The sequence below is a fragment of the Eumetopias jubatus genome, unplaced genomic scaffold (assembly GCF_037043125.1).
Source record: "Eumetopias jubatus isolate StellerSeaLion01/CBP00866 unplaced genomic scaffold, mEumJub1_p1.0 scaffold_8, whole genome shotgun sequence".
Lineage (NCBI taxonomy): Eukaryota > Metazoa > Chordata > Mammalia > Carnivora > Otariidae > Eumetopias > Eumetopias jubatus.
In genome coordinates, this window is record NW_028274814.1 from 15,090,650 (window position 1) to 15,117,549 (window position 26,900).

A 26,900-nucleotide genomic window follows, 5' to 3' on the forward strand; every position below is an offset into this window, starting at 1 on the left:
GAGGTTCTTGCTCAGCCAGCAAAAACATGCTAGCCATGTGAATAAGCCATCATGGAAGCACATCCTCCAGTCTGAATCCAGCCTTCAAATGACTATATTCCTGCCAAAATTTTTACTATAATTGGATGAGAAACCTTGAGCTAGAAATACCCTAAGTCCAAATTCCAGATCCACAGAAACTGAGAAAATAAATGTTTATTATAATTAAGCCACTAAGTTTTAGGGAAATTTGTTGTGCTGCAATAGGTAACTGATTCAGAATTTGTTACAAGGAATGGGATGCTACTGTAACAAAATCCCTGAAACTGTGGAAGTTGCATGAAAATAAGCAATGGACAAAAGCTAGAAGGACTTTCAGACTATGAGTGAAAACCTAATGAATACTGAAGAGATGTTACTAGAAACCTTACGGCCTTCCAGGTGGCTGCTATCCAGGGCATAAAAGAAAGTGAGAGAAATTTAATCAAAAATTAGAGGAAAAGGGGTCCCTGTTATATAGAAGCTGGAAGTTTAGCAACATTGCTGCCTATGGTAACACAGAAAATAGAAAGTGTATTTAATGAATTGGATGACTTAACCAGGTAATTTTTTAGGTAGTATGTTGAAAGTGCAATCTAATTTTTTACTTAAAAAAAAAAAAAACAGAGGAGTATAAACTAAATTAGGAAAGGCAACTTGCTGGTTCTGAAAATTCGTATACTCTACAAAAAGCAAACAATATAAAAGTAAGGAACGGTTTCCAGAAAAAGACAAAACCTAGGCCACCTCAGAAAACCATTCCATGAAAAGGCTGAAGCAAGGCTGTGACTGTAAAATCCATTGTTAAGACGAAGGCAGGGGCGCCTGGGTGGCTCTGTCAGTTAAGCATCTGACTCTTGATTTCGTTCAGGTCATGATCTCAGGGTCCTGGGATCCAGCTCCACATCAGGCTCCACACTCAGTGGGGAATCAGCTTGAGATTCTTTCCCTCTGCTCCTCCCCCCACCCACGCATGCACACATGCTCTCTCTCAAATAAATGACTCGTTAAAAAAACAAACAAACAAAAAAAAAACAACAAGGCAATGCCTCCAAGAACCTAAAACAGGGCTTCAGAGACGTCAAGGTCATGAAAGACAAAGAATGAGGAAATACTCCAGAATGAACAGACTGAAAAACTGAAAAGACATGAAAACTAAATGCAGTGTGGGATCCTGGATTGGATTCTGAACCAGAAAAAAAGTTTCCCTCTTCAGTATGGATGATATTAGTGGGTGAAAATTGAATAGGACCTGCAGATTACCTAACAGCTCTATGAAAAATGTTAATTTACTAATTTTGATCAGTGTACTGTAATCAAGTAGGAAATTCCATTTTTTATTAAACCTACACATTAAAGTAGTACACTCGGGCTAAAGGGGTATTATATTTCTAATTTATTCTGTAATAATTCAGAAAAAGATTAGACAAAGAGTGAGAAAGTGGGACAGCAAAGGGGAGCAGAGAGAGGACAAGCTTAAAATGTCAATATTTTGAAAATCTGGGTGAGTGATACAGAGAAATAAGGTGTAATATTTCTCTACTTCTCTCAAAGTCTAAAATTATTGCAAAATCAAAAGTTAAAAAAAATTTTAATCTTTCTGGCTGGCTGCCCAACACCTCAGAATGAAGAATCAAACTGGCATCACTTATAAAATTCCCCAGGAACGGGCCCCTTCTTAACCAAGTAGTCTCCTGTCACTCTTCAGCCCTACCAAACTCACATCCCAGGCATTCTAAACTGAGAGCCCTGCCCTCTCTTAACTCTCTGCACATGCAGAGAAGCTTAAAGCTTTAACTTAAGTGGAAGATTTCCAAAAGGAAAAAGTACACAAAAAAGGGAAGGGCACGACAGGTAACTCTCAATGCTGAAAAGTTTTAAAAAGATACATAAAGAAGTAATGACAACTCTGAAATGAGAGTTTTAGTCCTCTGAGGGCCACAGAAATAGCCCGGTTTTTTTGTTTTTTTGAAGATTTTATTTATTTGATGGGGGGGGGGGAGAGAGCACAAGCAGCGGAGCATCAGAGGGAGCGGGAGAAGCGGGCTTCCCGCTGAGCAAGGAGCTCAGTGCAGTACTCCATCCCAGGACCCCGGGATCATGACCTGAGCCAAAGGCAGATGCTTAACATACTGAGCCACCCAGGCGCCCCAGCCCAGTTCTCTTCTTCAAAAAAATGAGTAGTCCTAAAGGAAAGGAAGTCCAGTCAATCCCTGAGGTTCACAAAACACTAACTGAAAAACCTACCTCCCACAAACACCCACCCAACATAGGCTAACAGTATTTACGCTGGCAATACCCACTTGGAAATTAATGCATTTCCACATAATCCTGTCACTAATGGTGACTCTGTTGTAAAGTATTAGAAGTACAGAACTATACTTTTAATACATTATGGATTAGTTAACATTAATGAGTGGGGAGAGGGTGTGTCTGAAGATCAACTGAATTGGTACAAGATTATCTCAATGTAATAAATAACCACTGATTTTTAAATAAAGACCTACAAATTAGCCTTCAGAAAAAAATCCTTTCTGAAGCTGGGAACATCCCAATACAACCACGTATTACCAGATACATCGCTGCATTTCCTAACCCTGGCCTACATCTCACTCTGTGGCAGTGTTTCTGTAACACAAAAATACTAGGCTTAAAAGAAAATTCTATTTTACAAGGAACATTAATCATCTTAGAAGATATTCTTAATACCTAATGATTCAAACTGTTTAATGAATGAAATTATACCCCTCCTCTACATAGCTTCAATTCATTTCAAACATGTACTTTGATTCCTTAAAAAAAAAATGCCAATTTTTCAGTTTTTATGGAAACTGTCCTTTATTCAAGGTCATATCTCACTATTAAATCTTCCTCTCTTCTTGTTGGGATTTCACAGTTAATATCTAACCAGTATTAATATATCTTGGATCACACAGAAATTCTCTAAGAAGCAAAAACTATGTATTTTTTAATTTTCTCATAGTTATATAAAAAGTTAACTTATAAATCGTTTATTTCATTTTTAAATAAGTGGTTTGGATAGCACAATATTTAGTAGAAATATTCTTTATCACCACTTACTTATAATACAAGATATTTCAAAATTTCAAAAAATTCAAAGGGAGAGTGACTCCAACATATCTTATAAACAATACCACCAAAATTTAGCTCGTAATATACAGTATTTTAAAATACTAAAGTCTGAATGCATTGTGTTATGCTTCAATGCAACATTTTATAATATGATAAGCATATCTGAGACAAACCTATTAGGTGTTAAAATCTTAGAAGAGGTAAAAAGGGATGGGGAGTAAGATAGTGTATCATACCCGATCTTTTCAGCTATATTATCACTTACTTAACATCATAACGTAATAAAAAAAGTCCTTTCCCAAATATTCCCAAGGCAAGCAAACAAGTCTAACAATAATGAATTCATACTATGTTTACCTCACAGCCTTTATAAATGATCAGAAAAACTGTTACAAAATAAAATGTACAAATGGATTTTAAGTTTGACAACAAAATCAAATTATACTAAACTTATATATGCCAAAAGTAAAATGCAAATAATATTTACAATACTAATGAAAATACCAACTGCTAAAATTTATAGCTAAACAGGTTTGACTAAACAATGTTTTTATCTAGTATTCAACAACTGCAAAAAACTCCTAAAATGAAAAATCTGATTCCTAGAGCAAAAAAAAAAGATCAATAAATATAATCAATAGCACTGTATTTATTAAACACTATATGACATTTAATAATTGTCCATTAAAAATATCATGACATGGCATATATTAAGATAAATATGATCATACCATGAACACTTTAACAAGATAATGCTCATGAAACGACTGAAGAGAAGAATTTCATCAGGAAGACTTTCTCCTCACAATTTATAATGAGTCCTACCTGTATCCCTCATTCGTGGATTCAAAGGGTTACATAAAATCTCACAGTGCTTCTTAGTAAAACTGCTAATTAAACCTAATCTGCCATTTTCCCTTCAGCAATCCAAACAACAAAAGACAGCAAGATAGAACCCTATAATTGTCACTAACACAAAACCACCTCATTAAAGAAGATGAATATATATACTTGCTGCCTAAAGATTTAGAAAACATACATATAAACCTAACAAATGCTCTAAAGGTGAATATAAAGTTATAATTATTATTTTGCTCACATCTGGAAATTTAATTTCAAAATTAAAAATTTAAGCTTTTAAAATGTTTACCATGAAAAAAGGCACAAATATTCAAACCAAATCTATTCCCAAACCCTAAGTATTTACAAACATGAAAATGTTCCAAACTATTTTATACCAACTGTTTAAGAGTAATGTTATTTTCTAACTGAAGAAGTCTTTTTTATCCTCACTTTGTTAAAAACAATTCACAGTAGTAGCCTTTTCCTATGTTGGCAATTATGTCCTATGAATGATACTATAGTACTTATTATTAGTTCACTAAAAATTACTCATATCCTTTAAAATAAATAAAAATGTAAGCAGAAAACAGGTAAGTCAGAAAAGACAGATTAGTATCAGGCAAGCTTTTAGTGCTTTATTATTAGCACCACTGGGGGGAAAAACAGTCAAGAATACACAGAATTTCAAAACTGTTCCATTATAAAGTGAAAAAGCTGATGAGATTTGTACTTACATGTGAAATAATCAGTTAATAATATATAGCCACAAACTATTATTGCTGAAGTCACCCAAAGATTTCACAAGATGACCACAGCAACACATGCAAGAAATCTCTCTCATGCTTTCAATTTGTATTTCAAATTTTCGGCTGAACTAGGTTCTGCCATACAAACATATTCACAAATATGGCATTATTTTAACCCTATTCTTTGACTTTATACTCTCAATTAGTCAAAAATTTTCAGTATTCAATGTTTCCATCCAGCTATCAAGAACTTAATTTTATCTAAAAAAGGAAAAAAAAATCTATTAAGTAGATGTGCTACATATATAGCAACAACAAATCCACTTACTTTTTTCTCTTTCTCATGATGTTTATCCTGAGAGTGAGAGGAAGAATCACTTAAACTTTGATCATATGACCTATTAGATCCCCGTTTGCTCTTTTTCTAAAAAAGAAAATATATATACATACATGTATATGTATATAAAAAATTTTAAATAATTTTTTGTTAGGCTTAACCAAGTGTGTAGTATTTAAAAATGTCTACTAAAGTAAAAAAAAATTCCCACTATTTCAAACTATATAATCCAGTTTAGACACCATTCATATATATTGTCTATTACATTCATTATAAAAGAAAATCTAAACCTAAATTTAACATTAATGCCATATTTTTGTACATTTATTAAAATGTGTGAAAACAGACTATAATTTCAAATAAGCAGTAGCTTATCTGTCACAAAACCACCTCTTAAAGAAATCAACTATAATTTTCAATGTCTTCTTTAAAAAAGAAAAGGAATTTCAACCAAAATAGAGAATGCCATACTGAGGAAGGATGCCAAGACTAGAAGAAAAGAAAATATTTGAAGTTACTTTTTGCCACACTAAGAAAAGCAAGAAGCCTTTTAATCTCGTATTTTCAGTATTAAGGCATAGTTTTCTAAAAATTTGTGTCTGCAGTTTATTAAGAAAAAAATTAAAAGAAATGTCAGAATTAGACCCATGCATTTTTCAAAGTATTACTAAAAGTACTGCACATTTCTATTTAAAATACTTATAAAATTTCATAATAAAGTATGACAGCAAGAGTTATTTAAGGTGTTTAAAACTTAGTGGTACCATAACTAGTTTAAATTAGATAAAAATGACTATGAAAGGTATTAAAATTCCATGCAAATGTAGAGGTTATACAATCTTATTAAATTATTAAAGACTTCTCCTAACTAGCAAATCGGATAACAACATATCAATAATTAGCAATGAGAAAATTGCTAATTTTCAAAATCCATCTTCATTATTTCTAGATTTTTTTCTACATCACCTTCTATTTAGAAAATTAAGATTCCAATACGCTTTTCACATCTAGGAAACAAAATTTTCAATTTTACTATCTCAAAATTTATCTTAAAGCACTTCCATATTCTTTGTCAGCCCTTAAAATAAAAGTCTTCAATATCAAACAACATATTTACATAACCTTAAGTATTTTAATATGCATGAACCAGAATAGTCATGAGCTGATTTCAAGAGAAAGGGGCCCCTAATTATATTGTTTCTTTAAAAGAAAATAAGAAAAAAATAGTCGCACTCACAAGGGAAAGGTATTAAGAAAGAAAAAAAAAAAGACACTAAAGAAAAACAAAGAAGACTTAAACTTTCAGCATATACATCTAACTGTTATCATTAAAGACTAAAAAAATAGACACTTAGGACATTAAATATTGATCCTTCAAAGGAACATGGACACAATATATGTAACAGCTAATCAAATTTTACCAACTCAAACATCCATGTGACTATGTAACAGTAAAGACTGGTAATATCTAAAATATTCCCAAAGTTGTATTTAAATATATTTTTCTCAAGATAGTCAACTAAGAAGTTACAAAACAGCTTTTAGTTTTACTATCTCCTAGTAAATAAAAATGAAAAGAAAGAATAATTAGCAAAAAGATGAGAAACAAGTGACAGAAAATCACAAAATGTATAATCATTTCAAAAAATGAAATTACATGAAAATAGTGTTAGATTATAAAGTACTAACATGCTTCTTCTAATGTATCCTATTTACTATTAATAGAAATTAAATCTTTAAAAATTACTCGATCTTTTAATTCCTAGTAAAGAACATTCGAAGCAAACAATCCCATGCAAAAATCAAGAGAAAGGGAATAGCTGTTACGCCTTTTTTATAAAAGAGTCAACTCTATTGTTAAAACTATCTGTTATCATTTTAATGTTAAATTCAAGATAAATTCTTACCAGCTTACTAAAATGGTATTTACAGTAGCCACAGTATTGGACATTATCTGCACCATTACCTTCTTCTTCACAAAGTAGTCCAGCAAACTGAGCACTGAAAATAAAAGCCAAAAATATATATATACAATACATATACACACATATTAAACTTAAAACTACAGTATATATAAATTAAAATAACTTCCAAGCATGTAAGATTTGTAATTAAACCTTAACATCTCCTAGGAGAAAAGGGGAAAATGAAAGGCTTTATTCTCACTGTGACCAAGTACATTTCACCTCAACCTTTGATTGGTATTTTCTAAAGTTATATTTGTAGTTTATAATAAACTTTTGGTCCATCCATCTCTAATAAGGATGAAGACTTACAAATGTTTTATGTCATCAAACAGACATTAAATTGCTTTAAGATACCCCCCACCCCATAATTAACATTTCATTTTACTTCTTCAATCTGTATCACAGGTACAAATAGTAAGTCCAGTCCTCTAAAAGGGTGAAATGACTTGTGATGGGATGTGCCCATAGATACAGATCACATTCTGTTACAAGGAAAATGCTTCTGTGTTTTCCAGTCAAAACCAATGGAAGAAAGGGAATCAAAACCTAAAGTTATGATATTCATTTTTTTAAAAAAACACAAAGCGCTAAAGTTTACGATCATCTTGTCCATCTGTCATCAGCATCAGCTGCCACTTTTAACATTTCAAAATTACAGTAGTATTAGTATATATCTCTACCCAAAAAAGAACTTTCATCTTTGAAAAATTAAGTTATTAACAGAATTTATAAAATCAAAAATCTTTTCCATTCCCCAAAAGGAATCTAAAATGGACTTCTTAAATCCATACACTAAAAGCTCAGGAAATAAAGCATGTGCCTATACTGGCTGCTAGATACAGACTATTTCTTAAAAGTAACAAGTACATGGATTATTCCCAAACTCTAATTTTGAACTGTTGTCTATTATGCTGAATATTTTATTTCAGGATAATCTTTGCCCTTGAAATTTTATGCCAAGAAAAGTATCTAAGTAACTTTTTAGGAAGTAGCCACTATTATACTGTGAATATGATGGTGATTGCTTTTTCCCCTCTTCAAACACAAAGAAAAACAATCATTCATTAAATCCTTATTAATATTTCAGGCACTACACTAAGTTTATCTACATCAGCTCTTTTAGTCCTAACAACAAACCAAAGGTTAGGTAACCAACACCAATATTTTAAACAAAGTGCAACTAAATAAAACATGAGAACCAGAGTTCACTTATTCAAAATTCACTCTGGTAAATTGAATTATTAGAATCATCTTTATTATAAATAAGAAAATCTAAACATAGAAACTATTCCAATAAAATTTACTGTAAATATTTGGATACCTAAACCTTTAACTTACAAGGTATTCCTTTGTACAAAATATAAGAATTTCAGTTCTGTCCAATGATAGAAACATACTTACCATGTCACATGGAAAGCCTGTCGACATCCATGTTTATTACAGGTCATGCAAGCACCAGTGGCTGCTTTGCTTTCTCTTCCTTGTTCATCACAAATGTAGCAAGTCTTAGTATAGAGAAAATAAACAAAATGAAGCAAAAACCTTAAAGTGCTTTATAGAAATGAATTTTACAATTACCTTCAGAAGTCAAGATTGGGTTTACTATCTCACCTGCTTTACTTCAAAACATGAATTCATTTTCTGACAGTAATCTAATTTTTACAAACATGAGAACATAAACAACAAAGACATGAAGAGAGTCCCAGCAGGATCTCACAAAGGCCCAGTCCTCCTTAGGCTCAAACACCCTACACGATAGGAAGAATCTTCACAGGCACCGAGGTCAGGGGCCAGGACAAAGCCTACGATACCTTGGTCTGAAAACTTCCTCACCAATATTCAATTGACTTGTAATAAGAGTGTAAAAAGAGGTTTGTCTTTTCGTGTCTGCTGTAAATAAGTATACCTAAGGGAGTTTAACACAGAGAGCTGGGACCTAAGAGATGAAGGATGGTCCTATGTGAGTGAGCAAAATTTAGGCCATTTCAGCTGTTCACAAGAATCCCACATGGGCTGTCATTCAGCCTGCCAACCTGACATACTGAGCCTGAGAGGAAGACACTTTAGCTAAGGAGGTCAGAGATGTCTCCAGGAAGAATTGGCCAGTGAATACTCCCACCAACTTTCACTGACATCTGGTCCTTTTCCCAGGTAAAAATAGCTGATAAACAGTACCACCTTTTCATTAAAGACTGAATTAGATAAATGGCAATCTACAAGTATCAGTGTATATAGAATAAAATTATCAGCTGACTAGAAGTTGAGTATACAAAAATAAGGTCTACATAAAATCAGATGATACACTTCTAAAAAGAAACCAACTCCTTTCTGCACAGTAATGAGGTATAACCTAGCCAACTTCAACAGGACCACATGTCTTTTTAAACCTAGAGAGGCTTCCCCCACTATGCACTGAGGTGCCAAATAATACTATTCAACAGTATTTACAAGAACTTGTATCAAGTCAGGTAAATTAATTTAAACTCCTCTGTTGAAAAACAAGGACTCAGGGGCGCCTGGGTGGCTTAGTCGGTTAAGCATCCGCCTTCAGCTCAGAGTCCTGGGATGGAGTCCTGTGTCAGGGGGAGCCTGCTTCTCCCTCTCCCTCTACTGCTCCCCCTGCTTGTGCTCTCCCTCTCTCTCTCTCTCTCTCTCTCTCTCTCTCTCTCTCAAATATATAAACGACAATGTTTAAAAATATAAAAAGAAAAACAAGGACTCAGAGTGAACTGAATTACAAAAATTATTTTATAACTCTAACAAGTAAAATCCAAAGTGACAACAAAACCAACCCAGATACACTGCATAAGAGCATCTCTACCCATTCAAATTACAAAAAGAAAGTACCAATTACAATGGAAGAATGTAACATACATTTTTTTTTAAAGATTTTATTTGACCAAGAAAAACAGCAAGAGAGGGAACACAAGCATGGGGAGTGGGTGTGGGAGAAGCAGGCTTCCCGCTGAGGTGGGAGCCCAATGCGGGGCTCGATACCAGGACCCTGGGATCATGACCTGAGCCGAAGGCAAACACTTAACCACTGAGCTACCCAGGCGCCCCTGTAACATACGTTTTTTAACCTACAAATGATCAAGAATATTTAAAAATGAAAAGACAGAGCAGACTGAAACAATAACATTTTATATAACAAAATTCAGAGAAAATATGCAATGGTCTTTAAACAATCTCTCAATAACTTCGAAAGCAGAAAGTGAAAAGAAAACATTTGACCATTCAATAAAACTAAAAATTATGATGGTATTAAAAAGAAAGGGAAGCAAGGGCAAAAATGAACTCTTGGGACTTCATCAAAATAAAAAGCTTTTGCACAGCAAGAGAAACAGTCAACAAAACCAAAAGACAACCGACAGAATGGGAGAAGATATTTGCAAATGACATATCAGAAAAAGGGCTAGTATCCAAAATCTATAAAGCACTTATCAAACTCAACACCCAAAGAACAAATAATCCAATCAAGAAATGGGCAGAAGACATGAACAGACATTTTTCCAAAGATATCCAAATGGCCAACAGACACATGAAAAAGTGCTCAACATCGCTCGGCATCAGGGAAATCCAAATCAAAACCTCAATGAGATACCCCCTCACACCAGTCAGAACGGCTAAAATGAACAAGTCAGGAAACGAAAGATCTGGCAAGGATGCGGAGAAAGGGGAACCCTCCTACACTGTTGGTGGGAATGCAAGCTGGTGCAGCCACTCTGGAAAACAGTATGGAGGTTCCTCAAACAGTTGAAAATAGAGCTACCCTATGACCCAGCAATTGCACTACTGGGTATTTACCTCAAAGATACAAATGTAGGGATCCAAAGGGGCACGTGCACCCCGATGTTTATTACAGCAATGTCCACAATAGCCAAACTATGGAAAGAGCCAAGATGTCCATCGACAGATGAATGGATAAAGAAGATGTGGTGTGTATATACATACACACACACACACACACACACACACACACACACAATGGAATATTATGCAGCCATCAGAAAAAAAAATCTTGCCATTTGCAACGACGTGGATAGAACTAGAGGGTATTATGCTAAGCAAAATAAGTCAATCAGAGAAAGACATGTATCATATGACCTCACTGATGTGAGGAATTCTTAATCTCAGGAAACAAACTGAGGGTTGCTGGAGGGCTGGGGGTGGGAGGGATGGGGTGGCTGGGTGACAGACACTGGGGAGGGTATGTGCTATGGTGAGCGCTGTGAGTTTTGTAAGACTGATGAATCACAGACCTGTACCTCTGAAACAAATAATACATTATATGTTAAAAGAAGAAAAAGAAGATAGTAGGAAGGGAAAAATGAAGGGGGGGAAAACAGAGGGGGGGGACGAACCATGAGAGACTATGGACTCTGAGAAACAAACTGAGGGTTCTAGAGGGGAGCAGGGTAGGGGGATGGGTTAGCCTGGTGATGGGTATTAAAGAGGGCACGTTCTGCATGGAGCACTGGGTGTTATACGCAAACAACGAATCATGGAACATTACATCAAACACTGATGATGTAATGTATGGTGATTAACATAACATAATAAAATTAAATTAAAAAATAAATAAAAGTTGGCCAAAAACTCCTTTGTGAATTATTAAATATAATTTATTGCAAAAAAAAAAGACAGACATTCTCAAGTTTATGCGGAACACTATACTATTTTATAAAAACTAAAGAATCGGCATATGCAATTTGGCATATGTACATCAGGAAAGTTTATAGGCTTTTACATAGTTTAAATGGACATTTATGAGACAGAAGGTAAGGAAGAGCACCTAAGCAACTCCTACCTCTTTTGTAAAATTGTCCGTATCTATGCTCAATTTCTAATGATGCAGTGGTAACTAGGTATCCATGTTTTGCTAGGTGAAAATGGCTTCTAAGCCCAGGTACCTAGACCAGACTTACTGTTAAAAATTTAGAACTTAGGGGCGCCTGGGTGGCTCAGTTGGTTAAGTGTCTGCCTTCAGCTCAGGTCATGATCCCAGGATCCTGGGATCAAGCCCCACATCGGGCTCCCTGCTCAGCGGGCAACCAGCTTCTCCCTCTCCCACTCCCCCTGCTTATGTTCCCTTTCTCGCTGTCTGTCAAGTAAATAAAATCTTAAAAAAAAGAAAGAACCACAATTTAAAAAAAAATTTTAAATGTGGACACTGAGTCAAGTTACTTGTAGGGACTCAGACAAAATGAGAAGCAGAATTACAAATTATGTGAAAACAAGAAGAGACCATAGAGAGAAAAAAGACTGTAGGGACCCACATTAAAGATGGAACAGACGGTATTCAGTCTGTTACTTTCTCATTCCAGGTCCAACTCCCCATGTATGTTGTGAAACTGCCTATTGTTGCCTTTCAGCCAACCCTATTTGTACTTTAGCTAGTTTCAGTAAATTTAATTTCTGACTAGGATAAAGTCTTTGGTCTTAACTAACCCCATTATATATTTTTTCTATGGATAAACCAAATTTGTCAAGTATGGCTTGCCCTGTCTTAAAATATTGCCTAATAATCTCACTTTAAGCATAGATTCTAATAAAATCTTGTATCTTAATTAATTATACTTAGATTATACCATATAAACATCTATCTAGGAATGCTCAAGACATCAAACAAACATGAAAAAAACGGATACTGGCAATTTGTATGTTAGTGAGATTAAGCTTGTTCCCATGAACAATTTTAAGTTAACTATTGTGTACTGGCATTTCCAGTTTAGACTGAACTGCTGCCTTTTTAAGTAAGAGGAGAAAAGAAATAACACGAAGGAAATTATACTGCCACTCTTCCACTGTCCTCAGTAAACCCAACTTAATAAAATTGCCTCTGAGCCTTGGAGTTGAGAGAGAGAAGGCAATTAAAGTAAAGCTGAACACTGAAACACAACATATACAGAGAACAAATATAAAGAAAAATAATTTACTGTTCCCTGAGAAAAAGAGAAACAATAGCAAACAAAACAGAATGTGAATACATGTATGTACTGGCGGGTAGAGGAGGGATGCAACTACAACAGAGGAAAGCCAAACAGAAAGTGAGAATCAGCTGAGGTACAAAAAAGGGCAGAAAGATTTTTTCTACAGACACAGTTGCAAGACGGTTTTCCTTTTCCAAATGACGCAACTGTCTATAAAAGAAAAAAAGATTAAGTGTTCATTTGAGTAACTAGGATAAAGGGCCAGGCAAAACAAACATATATTAGATACATGCAAAAGCAAATATTCAATGCTTCAGCGGACATGTGAATTTTATCTCGGGGTCTTATCATCATATTGCTAATATACACTAGCAACAACTAAAACAAGGTAGTAAGTCCCTTCAACATATGCCAAGCATTTAAAGCTTAGTGTCTTTGTTCTAAGAAATGAGTCAATTAACTTGATGACTATATACTCTCATCTCAGGTGATGATGATGTGCCCAGTACTTATTTTCTTGAAGCTGAAAAGCCGTTCTGATTTTTCTTCCTCCCTCCTCTTGTCACACTAAATTGATCACCATGCCCAGTCAATGGAACCTCTCGTTTATTACCTAAATATGTGTTCCTTCATTCCTAATACTACTCTCCCACTTCGGACCCTCACTATCACCTCTGGAACACTGCAAAAGCCTAAACAGTGTCTAAGTAACTACTCTTGTCTATCTTCCCTCTACCAACCGTCCTTTCACTATCCTTTACAATGGCAGACCTGAGGAGTTGGTAGACCAAGTCTTGATCTCGGTTCAGGTCACGATCGCACGGTTATGAGATCCAGCTCTGCTCTCAGAGGGGAGTCTGCCTGAAGATTCTCTCCCTCTGCCCCTCCCTCCCCACCCCTGCACTCTCTTTCTAATAAATAAATCTTTAAGAAAAAAAGGGAGACCAGAGCACATCCCTTCAAAGCAAATATAAAAACCCTTCAATACAAATAAAATTCAAACTCCTTAACATGATATATGAGGCCCTTGAAAATCTGGTCCTTGACAACCTCTCTCAGCATTCTACATATCACATTCAAACTCCTAGCAATACTACCCTTCTCCCTCTCCACTACCCCCACTCTTTCTCCCTCTCACCCTCCCTATTTCCTCCTTCAAAGCTTTTGCTCCTTCACTCTGTAAAATTAATAGCCACTGGTGTGCTCCTTCTTTCCTCTCCTCACAGCCAGCACCTGGAGTCTTCTCATTCTTCAAAATTCAGAGAAGCTAATATCTTTTCTAAGATACCCTGCTTCTCTTCAGCCCTGTTATACTACATTAAGTAAACATTCTCTGTATTCTAGAATCCTTGCACATACTACACTATCTAACAATCAATAATTTCTATCTATCTACCATGTAGGAGCTTTATGTATTCCTCATGCTTCCAGTAGTGCCTGATATATAATAGAGCATGCCATACATAAGTGTTGGCCAAATGAATGCATAGCTCCACTATCTGAAACCTAGCTTTTTAAATGGCACTAATGAGGAATCCCAAAATCAGAGAGAATATTTAGTACTTTCAAACTTTTCCACTCAGATGCTAAATATAATGATAGACACTGTTCAGGGCGCCTGGGTGGCTCAGTCAGTTGAGCATCTGCCTTCAGTCAGGTCATGATCCCAGGGTCCTGGGATGGAGCCCCGTGTCGGGCTCCCTGCTCAGCAGGGAGCCGCCTTCTCCCTCTCCTCCCGGCTCATGCTCTCTGTTGCTATCTCTGTCTCTCTCTCAAATAAATGAATAAAATCTTTAAAAAACAAAGCAAAACAGGGCGCCTGGGTGGCTCGGATGGTTGAGCGTCTGCCTTCAGCTCGGGTCATGATCCCAGGGTCCTAGGATCTAGTCCCGCATCGGGCTCCCTGCTCCTTGGGAGCCTGCTTCTCCCTCTGCCTCTCTCTCTCTCTCTGCCTCTCATGAATAAATAAATAAAAATCTTTAAAAATAAATAAAAATTAAAAAAAAACAAAGCAAAACAAAACAAAAAACACTTAATAGCTGTCCCACTACCATTCCTTTTGAAAAAAAATTGAACGGATGTTGGGCTATCAATTTCTAAGTATTCCTCTACCTTTAAGCTCTTACACTTAAATGACACCATGTTTTTATTGTGTTCTTTATTTGTTTCTTTGTTTGGCCTATTATGATCCTTCTTATACTTATAAACACTCACTTCTTCATGGCCATCAATAAATAAAGACTCTTCAAAAGCATATATACTGAATACATACATCATCTACCAACTACTCTGGAAATTGTAGCTTTCTAAAATAAATGCTTCCCGGGGAGCCTGGCTGGCTCAGTCAGTGGAGCATATGACTTGATCTCGGGGTTGTAAGTTCAAGCTGCATGTTGGGTGTAGAGATTACTTAAAAATAAAATCTTTAGGGCGCCTGGGTGGCTCAGTTGGTTAAGCAACTGCCTTCGGCTCAGGTCATGATCCTGGAGTCCTGGGATGGAGCCCCACATCAGGCTCCCTGCTCAGCAGGGAGTCTGCTTCTCCCTCTGACCCTCCTCCCTCTCATGCTCTCTGTCTCTCATTCTCTCTCTCACAAATAAATTAAAAAAAATAAAATCTTAAAAAAATAAAACCATTAAAAATAAAAATAATTAAAATAAAATAAAATAAAATGCTTCCTTGACTCTGAAGAACACAAGTCTTTACCACCAAAAACTTCAAAAAAATCTCTATGTTGTCCCAGTCTTCATATTTCGTAAAAATTATTAAAAGGTAACTTAAAGGGGCACCTGGGTGGCTCAGTCAGGTAAGTATCCAACTCTTGGTTTTGGCCCTGGTCACGCATGGTCTCAGGGTCCTGAGATCAAGACCCAGGTCGGGTTCCGCACTCAGCGCAGAGTCTGCTTGAGATTCTTTCCCTCTTCCCCCCCCCACCCTCCCCCACTCCCCTCCCCCAGCCCCAGACTTATACATTCTAAAATAATCTTTAAAAAAAAAAAAAAAAGGTAACTTAAAGGTAACATATGCCACTCATTGTGTTTATTAACAAAATGTATACATTAGTGAAATGAAGAACTGATGGATACAATTTAAGAGGTCAAAAATTAAAAAAAGAATCTGGTGACAAATGGTACAAAAACTGGCTATTACATATTTAGTGACATGTAGAAAACTTCACAACATACTAAGTCAACCTAGTGAGTTCTCTGCAATTTAGATATACAACATAGATATTCTAGAAAATTTCCTTCCCTCTCATTCATAAAATTTCCTTCTGTTTCTTCCCCCACCCCCCGCCCCAAATCCTACTATGTTTCAGCCACAGAGGATTATTTATTATTCTATGAACTGGCTACCACCTTCCCTTTGTAACTTACTATAATAGTTTATGTTACTTTCTGTCTGGAATTATTATTTGATCCTTTTTTCCACAGGTCAAATTCCTAGTTATTTTGCAAAGTCCTTATAATCTCTTTGTATGTTTTATTCAATTCCTTAGGCAAAAGTAATCCCTCCTTTCATTATGTTCCATAATACTCCATTCAGATTTTTTATTATTACAGGTATCCCCCATTCTTCAAAAGTCCATGCTATGCCACTTCGATTTTACAAGACTTACATTAATACCTGTTTTTGCTAACTGAAAAAAATCCAAAAAGGATTTTCACTTTTATGAAAAAAGGCAAAAAGGGAAAGTGGTGTTCAACATTTGCTTCACATTCAACCATTACAGAGGCAACATGCACCCAGAGCAGCATGAATGGCACTGCCAAGCTCCTTCCCAAGGAACTACACTGAGCATCTCAGCATCAAGCCTCCAGAGCTCTGAACTATGTCTGTAACCATCTGTGCTCTGTCTCGGTTTATTTTGTGCATTTGTTAGCTCGGTGAGTCCTAAGGTATCAGAAAAGCCTAAGAACAGTTATTTTTTCAACCTGGAAATGCTCAAAACTTTTTCCATATAAATTAACAGTAACTGCTTCCTCATTTTTATTCCAATTTCAGCTTATGAAAGGTTTCACAGGAATGCTTTACTTTTGATAGCTGCAGAAACCTGTATTTATAACACATATTATTATTTTTGTACATTATAGTTATATGTTTACTTGACTTTTTTTTAAGATTTTATTTATTTATTTGAGAGAGAGTGAGTGAGAGAAGGGGGGGCAAGCAGAGGGAGAGGGAGAAGCAGACTCATCGCTGTGCAGGGAGCTTGACGTGGGGCTTGATCCCAGGACCCTGAGATCATGACCTGAGCCAAAGGCAGACATTTAACTGACTGAACAACTCAGGCGCCCAACTATCTTTCTAATCGAGAGTGTCATATGGGGAAAAAAAACCCTGCATTTTATGCTTTGAGTTCCCAGTGTCTAGCACACAATGCTTGATACAAAATAGGTCCACAGTAAGAGCCCAATACCATGCTCTTCAACACGCTTTACTACCATCCATTAAAAAATGGTGTCTTCCAAAACTCAACAATCCAGTTTCCAATTGTTCCTATCATTTCAGAATTACATGCCTCCTGGCCACCCCGAATAATCATGAACAGAATATTATTAAGCTTTTAAGGTTAACTATACAAATCAACAACCATAAAAATCCAAGAAACAGAGGAGAGAGCTGACTCATGAGCACCATGAGTTTGAACTGTGCAAGCCTACTTATATGGGGGATACAGTACAGTACTGTAAACATATTTCTCTTATGATTTTAATATTTTCTTTTCTCTAGCTTACTTTACTGTAAGAATACAGTATATAAAATATGTGTTTATCGACTAGTTTTTGGTAAGGCTCTGGTCAACAGTAGGCTACCAGTAGTTAAGTTTTTCGAGAGTCAAAAGTTATACATGGATTTTTGACTGTGCAAGGGTCGGAACCCTTAAATCCCACACTGTTCAAGGGTCAACTGTATAGCACCCTCATATAAGGAAAACTACAAAATCAACTTAATGGAGAGAGATACATGTTTCTAGAAGTGAAGACTCAATTATAAAAAGATAATTCTTCCTCAAAATAATATATCATTGTAACACTAATATAACCAAAACTGTATTTTGTTAGTCCTAATGTTAATCTGGAAAAAGAAATACATAACAATATTTATTCTACCATGTACTAATATGTACATAAAGCCATAATCATTTAGAATAGGTACTAGGGTAAGAACAAACAGATGCAACAATGGAACAGAAAAAATGTCAAGAACAGCCAAGAATTTAGGGGCGCCTGGGTGGCTCAGTCGTTAAGCGTCTGCCTTCGGCTCAGGTCATGATCCCAGGGTACTGGGATCGAGCCCCGCATCGGGCTCCCTCCTCGGCAGGAAGCCTACTTCTCCCTCTCCCACTCCCCCTGCTTGTGTTCCCTCTCTCGCTGTGTCTCTCTCTGTCAAATAAACAAATAAAATCCTTAAAAAAAAAAAAAAAAAAGCCAAGAATTTAATAATGATCTAAACAATATTTCATTTCCTTTTTTTTTTAAAGTAATCTCTACACCCAACATGGGGCTCGAACTCACAACCCTGAGATCAAGAGTCACGTACTCTTCAAATTACTGTGTAAAACATAGATTAGTCAGTAGTGTTGAAAAAGTTGACTATGTGGGAGGGGAAAAGTTAGATACTATCTCACCGTAGTATAAAATGAACTCTAAATGGATAAAAGATTTCTATCTAAACAATCCATTCTTCCTTCTTCCCTTCCCTTACTCCTTGAGTACATTAGTCTTAAAGCCATAACATGGGTCCAAGCACGGCAGCATCCATGCTGGGGAAGTGGGGAAGTCTAACACAAGTGTCAAAGCCCCCACAGAGTTGGCTTCCACGAGGGTGCTGAGGGTAGGGGTGGAGATAGTGCCAAAGCTTAAGCAAGGTGAGGAGACCAACCATTTCAGAGAAGAGGGAAGGAGTGGTGGCTAAAGCTGAGTATCAAATCCCAAAAATGGTAAAAAGGGCAGCCAATGCAGGGTATATATAAAAATACATATAGATATATATAGATATGTGTATATGTATAATATATACTCATATACTGAATCAGTATTATGATTCTGACCTCACAGACTTTAAAATATAGAGATAAGTACTGAAAAAATATTGATGTGAATGTGTATATAACTCTGTATCTTTTTATACACACACATATTTCCTAGCTATTCTCACTGAGAGGGCCTGGGAGTAGCAATATCCCAAAAATAATAATCACAGTGGGGAACCTGGGTGGCTCAGTCTAACGACTGTGTCTGCCTTCGGCTCAGGTCATGATCCCAGGGTCCTGAGATCAAGTCCCACATTGGGCTCCCTGCTCAGCAAGAAGCCTGCTTCTCCCTCTGCCTGCTGCTCCCTCTGCTTGTGCTCTCTCTCTCTCTCTCTCTCAAATAAATAAATAAAATCTTTAAAAATAATAATAATAATCACACTTAGTGCCCACTTTGGCTTCTAAAAGGAATCAAGACTCCTCAGGGAAATAGCCAGAGGAATATTGAAAAAGAAAAGCAAAGCTGGCGGCATCACAATTCCGGACTTCCAGCTCTATTACAAAGCTGTCATCATCAAGACAGTATGGTCCTGGCACAAAAACAGACACATAGATCAATGGAACAGAATCGAGAGCCCAGAAATGGACCCTCAACTCTATGGTCAACTCATCTTCGACAAAGCAGGAAAGAATGTCCAATGGCAAAAAGACAGTCTCTTCAACAAATGGTGTTGGGAAAATTGGACAGCCACATGCAGAAGAATGAAACTGGACCATTTCCTTACACCACACACAAAAATAGACTCCAAATGGTTGAAAGACTTAAACGTGAGACAGGAGTCCATCAAAATCCTAAAGGAGAACACAGGCAGCAACCTCTTCGACCTCAGCCACAGCAACTTCTTCCTAGAAACATCGCCAAAGGCATGGGAAGCCAGGGCAAAAATGAACTATTGGGATTTCATCAAGATAAAAAGCTTTTGCACAGCAAAAGAAACAGTCCACAAAACCAAAAGATAACTGACAGAATGGGAGAAAATATTTGCAAATGACATATCAGATAAAGGGCTAGTATCCAAAATCTATAAAGAACTTATCAAACTCAACACCCAAAGAACAAATAATCCAATCAAGAAATGGGCAGAAGACATGAACAGACATTTTTCCAAAGAAGACATCCAAATGGCCAACAGGCACATGAAAAAGTGCTCAACATCGCTCAGCATCAGGGAAATCCAAATCAAAACCTCAATGAGATACCACCTCACACCAGTCAGAATGGCTAAAATTAACAAGTCAGGGAACGACAGATGTTGGCAGGGATGTGGAGAAAGGGGAACCCTCCTACACTGTTGGTGGGAATGCAAGCTGGTGCAACCACTCTGGAAAACAGTATGGAGGTTCCTCAAACAGTTGAAATTAGAGCTACCATTCGATCCAGCAATTGCACTACTGGGTATTTACCCCAAAGATACAAATATAGGGACCCGAAGGGGTACGTGCACCCCAATGTTTATAGCAGCAATGTCCACAACAGCCAAACTGTGGAAAGAGCCAAGATGTCCATTGACAGATGAATGGATAAAGAAGATGTGGTATATATACACAATGGAATATTATGCAGCCATCAAAAGGAATGAGATCTTGCCATTTGCAACGACGTGGATGGAACTGGAGGGTGTTATGCTTAGTGAAATAAGTCAATCAGAGAAAGACATGTATCATAGTACCTCACTGATATGAGGAATTCTTAATCTCAGGAACAAACTGAGTGTTACTGGAGTGGTTGGGGGTGGGAGGGATGGGGTGGCTGGGTGATAGACATTGGGGAGGGTATGTGCTACGGTGAGCGCTGTGAATTGTGCAAGACTGTTGAATCGCAGATCTGTACTTCTGAAACAAATAACGCAACATATTTTAAGAAAAAAGAAAAAGAAGAAGATAGCAGGAGACGAAGAATGAAGGGGAGTAAGTCAGAGGGGGAGACGAACCATGAGAGATAATGGACTCTGAAAAACAAACTGAGGGTTCTAGAGGGGAGGAGGGTAGGGGGATGGGTTAGCCTGGTGATGGGTATTAAAGAGGGCACCTTCTGCATGGAGCACTGGGTGTTATGAACAAACAATGAATCATGGAACACTACATCAAAAACAAATGATGTAAGATATGGCAATTAACATAACAATAAAAAATTTTAAAAAAAAAGACTCCTCGGGGAAATGGGTGATGATTCCAAGGCTAGGTCAGGAATGATCCAAGATGAGCCTGAGAACATACTGTTGTGTCAGAAGTAAAGAGCTCACAACATATCAAAACACACAGAAGCCAGCTTGAAGGGGTCCTCCTGGCCAAACCAAATGACAGTAATGGGGAAATGACCCATTAAAATAAAATAGTAACACATAAGTCCATATTAGTCTATACTAATATAAATGGGACAGAGAGTTATTCCTTCAAGTGGAATGCCATCCTATGAATGTGAAACAAGTGATGGGAACAGAAAACCACCAGTTGCTATCAATCACAGTAATAAACTAAGCCAAGAAACAACAATGGACACAAAAATTAATGGGTAAAAGGCACAAGGAACAAAATAGTTACATACAAACTACTTCCTCACAAAATGCTTTATTATAAAGGGAAAAAAGATTAACTTCCCGGTGAAGAAACCTTACAGACAGCACCTTAACCAAGTAATCAAGGTAAATTGCCAAGTAATGGGAAAAACTGAAATCATGTACCATCTGATAGGATGCAATGAGAACACAGCATCACTTCTGTGATATTCCTGCCAAAATACAAGATTTAATCGTGAGGAAACATCAGAAAAATCCAAACAGCAGACCATTCTACAAAATAACTGGCCTGTAATCTTCAGAAGCATCAAAGTTATGAAAGTTAAGGAAAGACTGAATTACTATTTAAGATTAAAGGAGACTTAAAAGACAAAGTACAATCTGTGATGTTTTTTGCTATAAAAGGTATTACTGGGAAAATGGGGGGGGAGACAGGAATGAAAATTAGGGAAATGCTGAGGTCTGTGGATTAGACAGTAATAATGGATAAAAGTTAATTTCCTCTTTTTGATGGCTGTACTCTGGTCATGAAGGAGAAAGTCCTTTCTTATAGGAAATGCATACTAAAGCATTCTGGGGGGCACCTGGAGGCGCTCAGATGGTTAAGCGTCTGCCTTCAGTTCAGGTCATGATCTCAGGGTCCTGGGATCAAGCCCCACGTCCAGCTCCCTGCTCAGTGGAGAGTTTATTTCTTCCTCTCCCTTTGCCCCTCCCCCCTCCCGGCTCATGTTCGTGCTCTCTCAAATTAATAAATACAATTTTTTAAATAAATAAGTAAAGCATTCTCAGATGTCAGTATATATTGATAAATAACTCTGAAATGGTTTATAAGAGGAAGAGCTCCTTGTACTATTAGTGCAACCTTTATGGAAATTTAAAATTACTTCAAAACTGAAAGGAAAAACAAGTTCTTAAAAATATGAACTTGATGAACAATAAAGGGACTTAAAAACATGAACTAAAAGTACTAAAAAAAACTTTATACATTAGCGTAGAGAAAAATTTTCTTTGCGTGGCATCAAAAGCAGAAACAATAGAAAACAGCTGTGTAAATTATATAAAAACGTTAAACTTCTCAACTAGAAAAAAATAACCTGCTAAAATACCAACAACAATAAAAACCATGAAGACATAATGAAAGTTAAAAAGCAAATGTTAAATTATGGGCAAAAGCATACACAGCGAGTATACAAGACAAGAAAAATTCTCTAATGCTTGCTCTCTCTAAAATAAATAAAATCTTTTTTAATTGAATAAATAAATAAAAGAACAACGAAGATTGTTTTAATGGTAATACACAGCTCACTTAACAGGATATAAGGTTATGAGCAATTAGAATCTGTATTCCCGGGGCGCCTGGGTGGCTCAGTTGTTAAGCGACTGCCTTCGGCTCAGGTCATAATCCCAGAGTCCTGGGATCAAGCCCCGCATCGGGCTCCCTGTTCAGCGGGAAGCCTGCTTCTCCCTCTCCCACTCCCCCTGCTTGTGTTCCCTCTCTCGCTGTCTCTCTGCCAAATAAATAAATAAAATCTAAAAAAAAAGAAAAAGAAAAACTGTATTCCAGTGGACAATTTCATACAATATATTTCCTGAAGCTTCCAAAATATTCACAGCCTTTTACACAGAGATTCTGTTGGTATATATAAGACAAAGCCAAACGAGGCCCTTCAAAGTAAGGGATTCTTTAATTAAATTAGTTTATCAAAACTAGTAACACTCCGTATTACATGCTAAGTATCCACTAAAAATAATGGCAAAAATATAATGGATACAAAAAGATGTTCAGAGTTGTTAACTTTCAAAAACAGACAATAGTATAAGCAATATAATCCTTTTTTTACAAACATATATAAAAACGCACACACAAAAAATCTAAGAGGCTCAGAAAGAGAAGACTTAGGATGATTTCTGTCCTACATTTTTCTATGTGTTTCCTATATTTTTAAATTTCAAAAACAAATATTAATAATCTACATTAAAAAACATTTAACACAAAAATATTTGAAACCTGAGAACTGGTGATACCTTTTCCCCGCAGATGAAATAAATCAACAGGTACCTTCAATTAAATGGTATTTAATTGAATACTTTAAATAAGTCTTATTTAAAGACACATTGGATAAAAGAAAAGTCATCTAACATGCAAAAGAGAATGAAACAATAATATATAATGTACTAATCAATAAAAAGATACAGGGTTAAAAAAACAAAGAAAACATTAAGTTTTTAAGAAAAAGCCAACAACAAAAATCCTATCTTGGGGGTAGAAAATAATTTGGGAAAGGAAAAGGAGCAAGTAATATTCTGTAACAGGATTATTTTTAAGAAAGGATGTTTGATATCATAATAAATGTTATACCAAATAATGATTAAGTTAACTTTAATAGAACCTTTATGTTTGAAAGAACATAAAAAGCCAATAATTCTTAAAGGACAAATCTATGAGGACTTAAATGTCATTTAAATGTTAAAATACTAAAGATCTGGGTTAGCATAAAAGGTAATATAGTTTTGTTTGTTTTCTACTCCTATGACTTTATAACATATTTTAATAATTGTAGTTTACCATTTAGTAATTATACTTTTTTCAAATCTCTCTGGAATCTGATGGAGGCGTATGATTTAAAATTTTTAATGAAGGCCTATAATAAAACAAAATACAAAAAAAATCCTTTACACTTCCCAGCTTTAGAACAAAAAAATTATATTCGAACATCAATAAAATAATATCCACTGTACCTTATTGTAACGATCATGTGGAACAGACTGTAAAACAATTGGTTCCATTGTAGAAACATTGGCAAACTGTACCTCTGGAATATACAGGGCACAAACCACATGAGCCCAACCTAAAAATAAATAAAAGTAATGTCATTTTCCAGTTTTCAATAAAACTTTTTCAAAGATAAATAAAATCTCAAACTTCCTCAAGAGATCCTTTAAAGGCCTATGTTAAGTAAATGGACAACAAAACATGAACAAATTCTCATTACTGACTTAACAGTCAAACCACTACTGATAAAGCACTTGATCATTTCTCCAGCGTGGTAACACAAATAAAACACTTTTAAAATTCAAATGCTAGCACTGACACTTCTTATAGGAGTACACTAAATAATTCAAATCAGTATTATTTCTGAAAACCACTTTTTTTTATTTTTTCTAAAGATGTTTATTTATTTATTTGACAGAGAGAGACACAGCGAGAGAGGGAACACAAGCAGGGGGAGTGGGAGAGGGAGAAGCAGGCTTCCCACCAAGCAGGGAGCCCGATGCAGGGCTCGATCCCAGGACCCTGGAATCATGACCTGAGCCGAAAGCAGATGCTGAACAACTGAGCCACCCAGGCTCCCCTGAAAACCACTTTAAGAATAAGATAAAATAAGGGGCACATGGGTGGCTCAATCAGTTGAGCATCTGACTCTTGATTTGGGCTCAGGTCATGATCTCAGGGTCATAGGATTGAGCCACGCATCAGGCTCCATGCTGGACGTGTATCCTGCCTGGGATTCTCTCTCTCCCTCTCCCTCTGCCACTATTCCCCCCTCTCAAAACAAAAAAGTAAAATAAAAATAAAAATTTTAATATTTTAATCTTAAATGTCAATAATGAAATTTTAAATTTTGTTAATGTTGATACTTTAAATACTAGTACTAACATTATTCTACTATTTCAATATTTTACTTAAAATATTTTAACAATTGATATTAAATATTAATGCTTCTTTTAATTTTTAAAATGTGACCGAAGGTATCAAAAAGCTGTGATAATGAGGAATTACTGAGCCAGAATTGGAAAAGATGAAAGTCCAGGAAGGTGAGTACAGCTTTTGGCCACTTTTGCCACCCATGGGACATTTGCCTATTTCAGAAAAAGCAAGTAAAAAAGGTGAAAGGTGGTCTTGACAAACTCAGACAGCCAAAAGAACAGGGATTTAGGTCCGTTCGACAACTGAGGGAGGAGGGGAACTACTCAGCCCCTAACTCCCCCTTTCAGGTGAGACACTGAAGGACTGCAAGCCAGAACAATAAACTAAAAGTACATGGGCCCTCAAAGAGAATGCAGCAAGGCTTTGATCATCTCAAACTCTCAAACTGGACTCATGTAATACCAAATTACATGTGCCCACGGGCACCAGAGGAAGCAAATATACATCCTCTCTGAAGGAAAACAATGTAATCTGAACTACAAATAACTTCTACTATTGGTTCATTACCATTTTCAGCAGAATAAAAAGTGCCAAACACATGAGAGATAAGACACCATAAATGAAAACCAGCAGAAACAAGAAAATCAAAACAGATCTATATTTTGGAGTTTCAGCCATTAAAACATACATTAAAGTAAGTATCCTTACTGCGTTTAAATACATACAACACAAAATTGAAAATTTCTTCAAAGAACTGAAAACTATAATAATAAATCAAAAATCCTGGAAGTAAAAAACAAAAATTTGTTAAAAATCTATGGGCAGGGGGCACCTGGGTGGTTCAATTGGTTAGGCGTCTGACTCTTGATTTCAGCTCGGGTCATGAGATCAAGCCCTGCATAGGACTCTCTGTGCTGAGCATGGAACCTACTTAAAGATTCTCTCTTCCTCCCACCCTCCCTCCCCACTTGCACACATGCGTGCTCACGGGCTCTCTCTCTCTCTCTCTCTCTCTCGTTCTTAAAAAAAAAAAATCAATGGGTGGGATTAACAACAGTTTAGACATAGATGAAAACAGAATTAGAGGGCAATAAAACAGGTCAGAAGAAAATATCCAAAATGTTAGCACATTAGAGTTCTTTCAGGCCAAGGCACAGGGAGGGGAACTGAGGCCAAGCCCAGGACACTCCCGAAGTTCAGAAGATCAGGTGAAACCAAGGCAGCTAAAACTGGCAGGACAAGGTACCAGAAACGAAAGTTCTTCACATAGAGAAGAAACACTCACAGAGAGAGATATACAGAGAACACCACTTGAATATTAAAGGAGAGAACATATGAGTGAAGAAATTACCTGAGGCTGGAAAAAAAACCATCCAAAAGAATTAAAGGAAAGAATATCTGGTAGACAAAAAGAGCCAGGAACATTGCCAGGTCCCTCTAGCCAGACTGTGAAAACTCAACTCACAGGGCATTAGTTATTTGAATACTGAGAAAGATCTTGCCTCAGTAGTAGGGAATAATTACCCTTAGACCAAGCACTGCTCTAGACCCATCTAATAAATCATAAGAGCAGAACCTGAAAGGATCTATCTCTTTCCAAGGAACCTAACTGTATTTCAGAACAAATCTGAAGAAAATTTAAAGGAATGCAAAAATATCCAGATTTATGTCAGCAAAAATAGTGGAGTAGGCAGCTCCAAAAGCACATTCCACCAAGGAAATATCAAAAAATCAAGCAGGAACTGTCAGAACCAATTTTGT

General features: G+C 36.4%; 1 protein-coding gene across 10 annotated transcripts in view; it reads right to left on the bottom strand.

The window, feature by feature from the left end:
- The window catches only part of MLLT10 (MLLT10 histone lysine methyltransferase DOT1L cofactor), a 217,726-nt gene that overhangs the window by 112,065 nt on the left and 78,761 nt on the right, over window positions 1-26,900 (bottom strand). For 9 of the 10 annotated variants that reach the window (XM_028114111.2, XM_028114117.2, XM_028114116.2 and 6 more), the window contains 4 exons: window positions 24,230-24,339; window positions 8,406-8,509; window positions 6,945-7,038; window positions 5,029-5,124 (listed from right to left, as the gene is read on the bottom strand). In XM_028114111.2, coding sequence (XP_027969912.1) covers window positions 5,029-5,124; window positions 6,945-7,038; window positions 8,406-8,509; window positions 24,230-24,339 — 404 coding nt within the window. The remainder of the gene's footprint in view (window positions 1-5,028; window positions 5,125-6,944; window positions 7,039-8,405; window positions 8,510-24,229; window positions 24,340-26,900) is intronic. The other variant, XM_028114114.2, reaches the window with a different exon arrangement.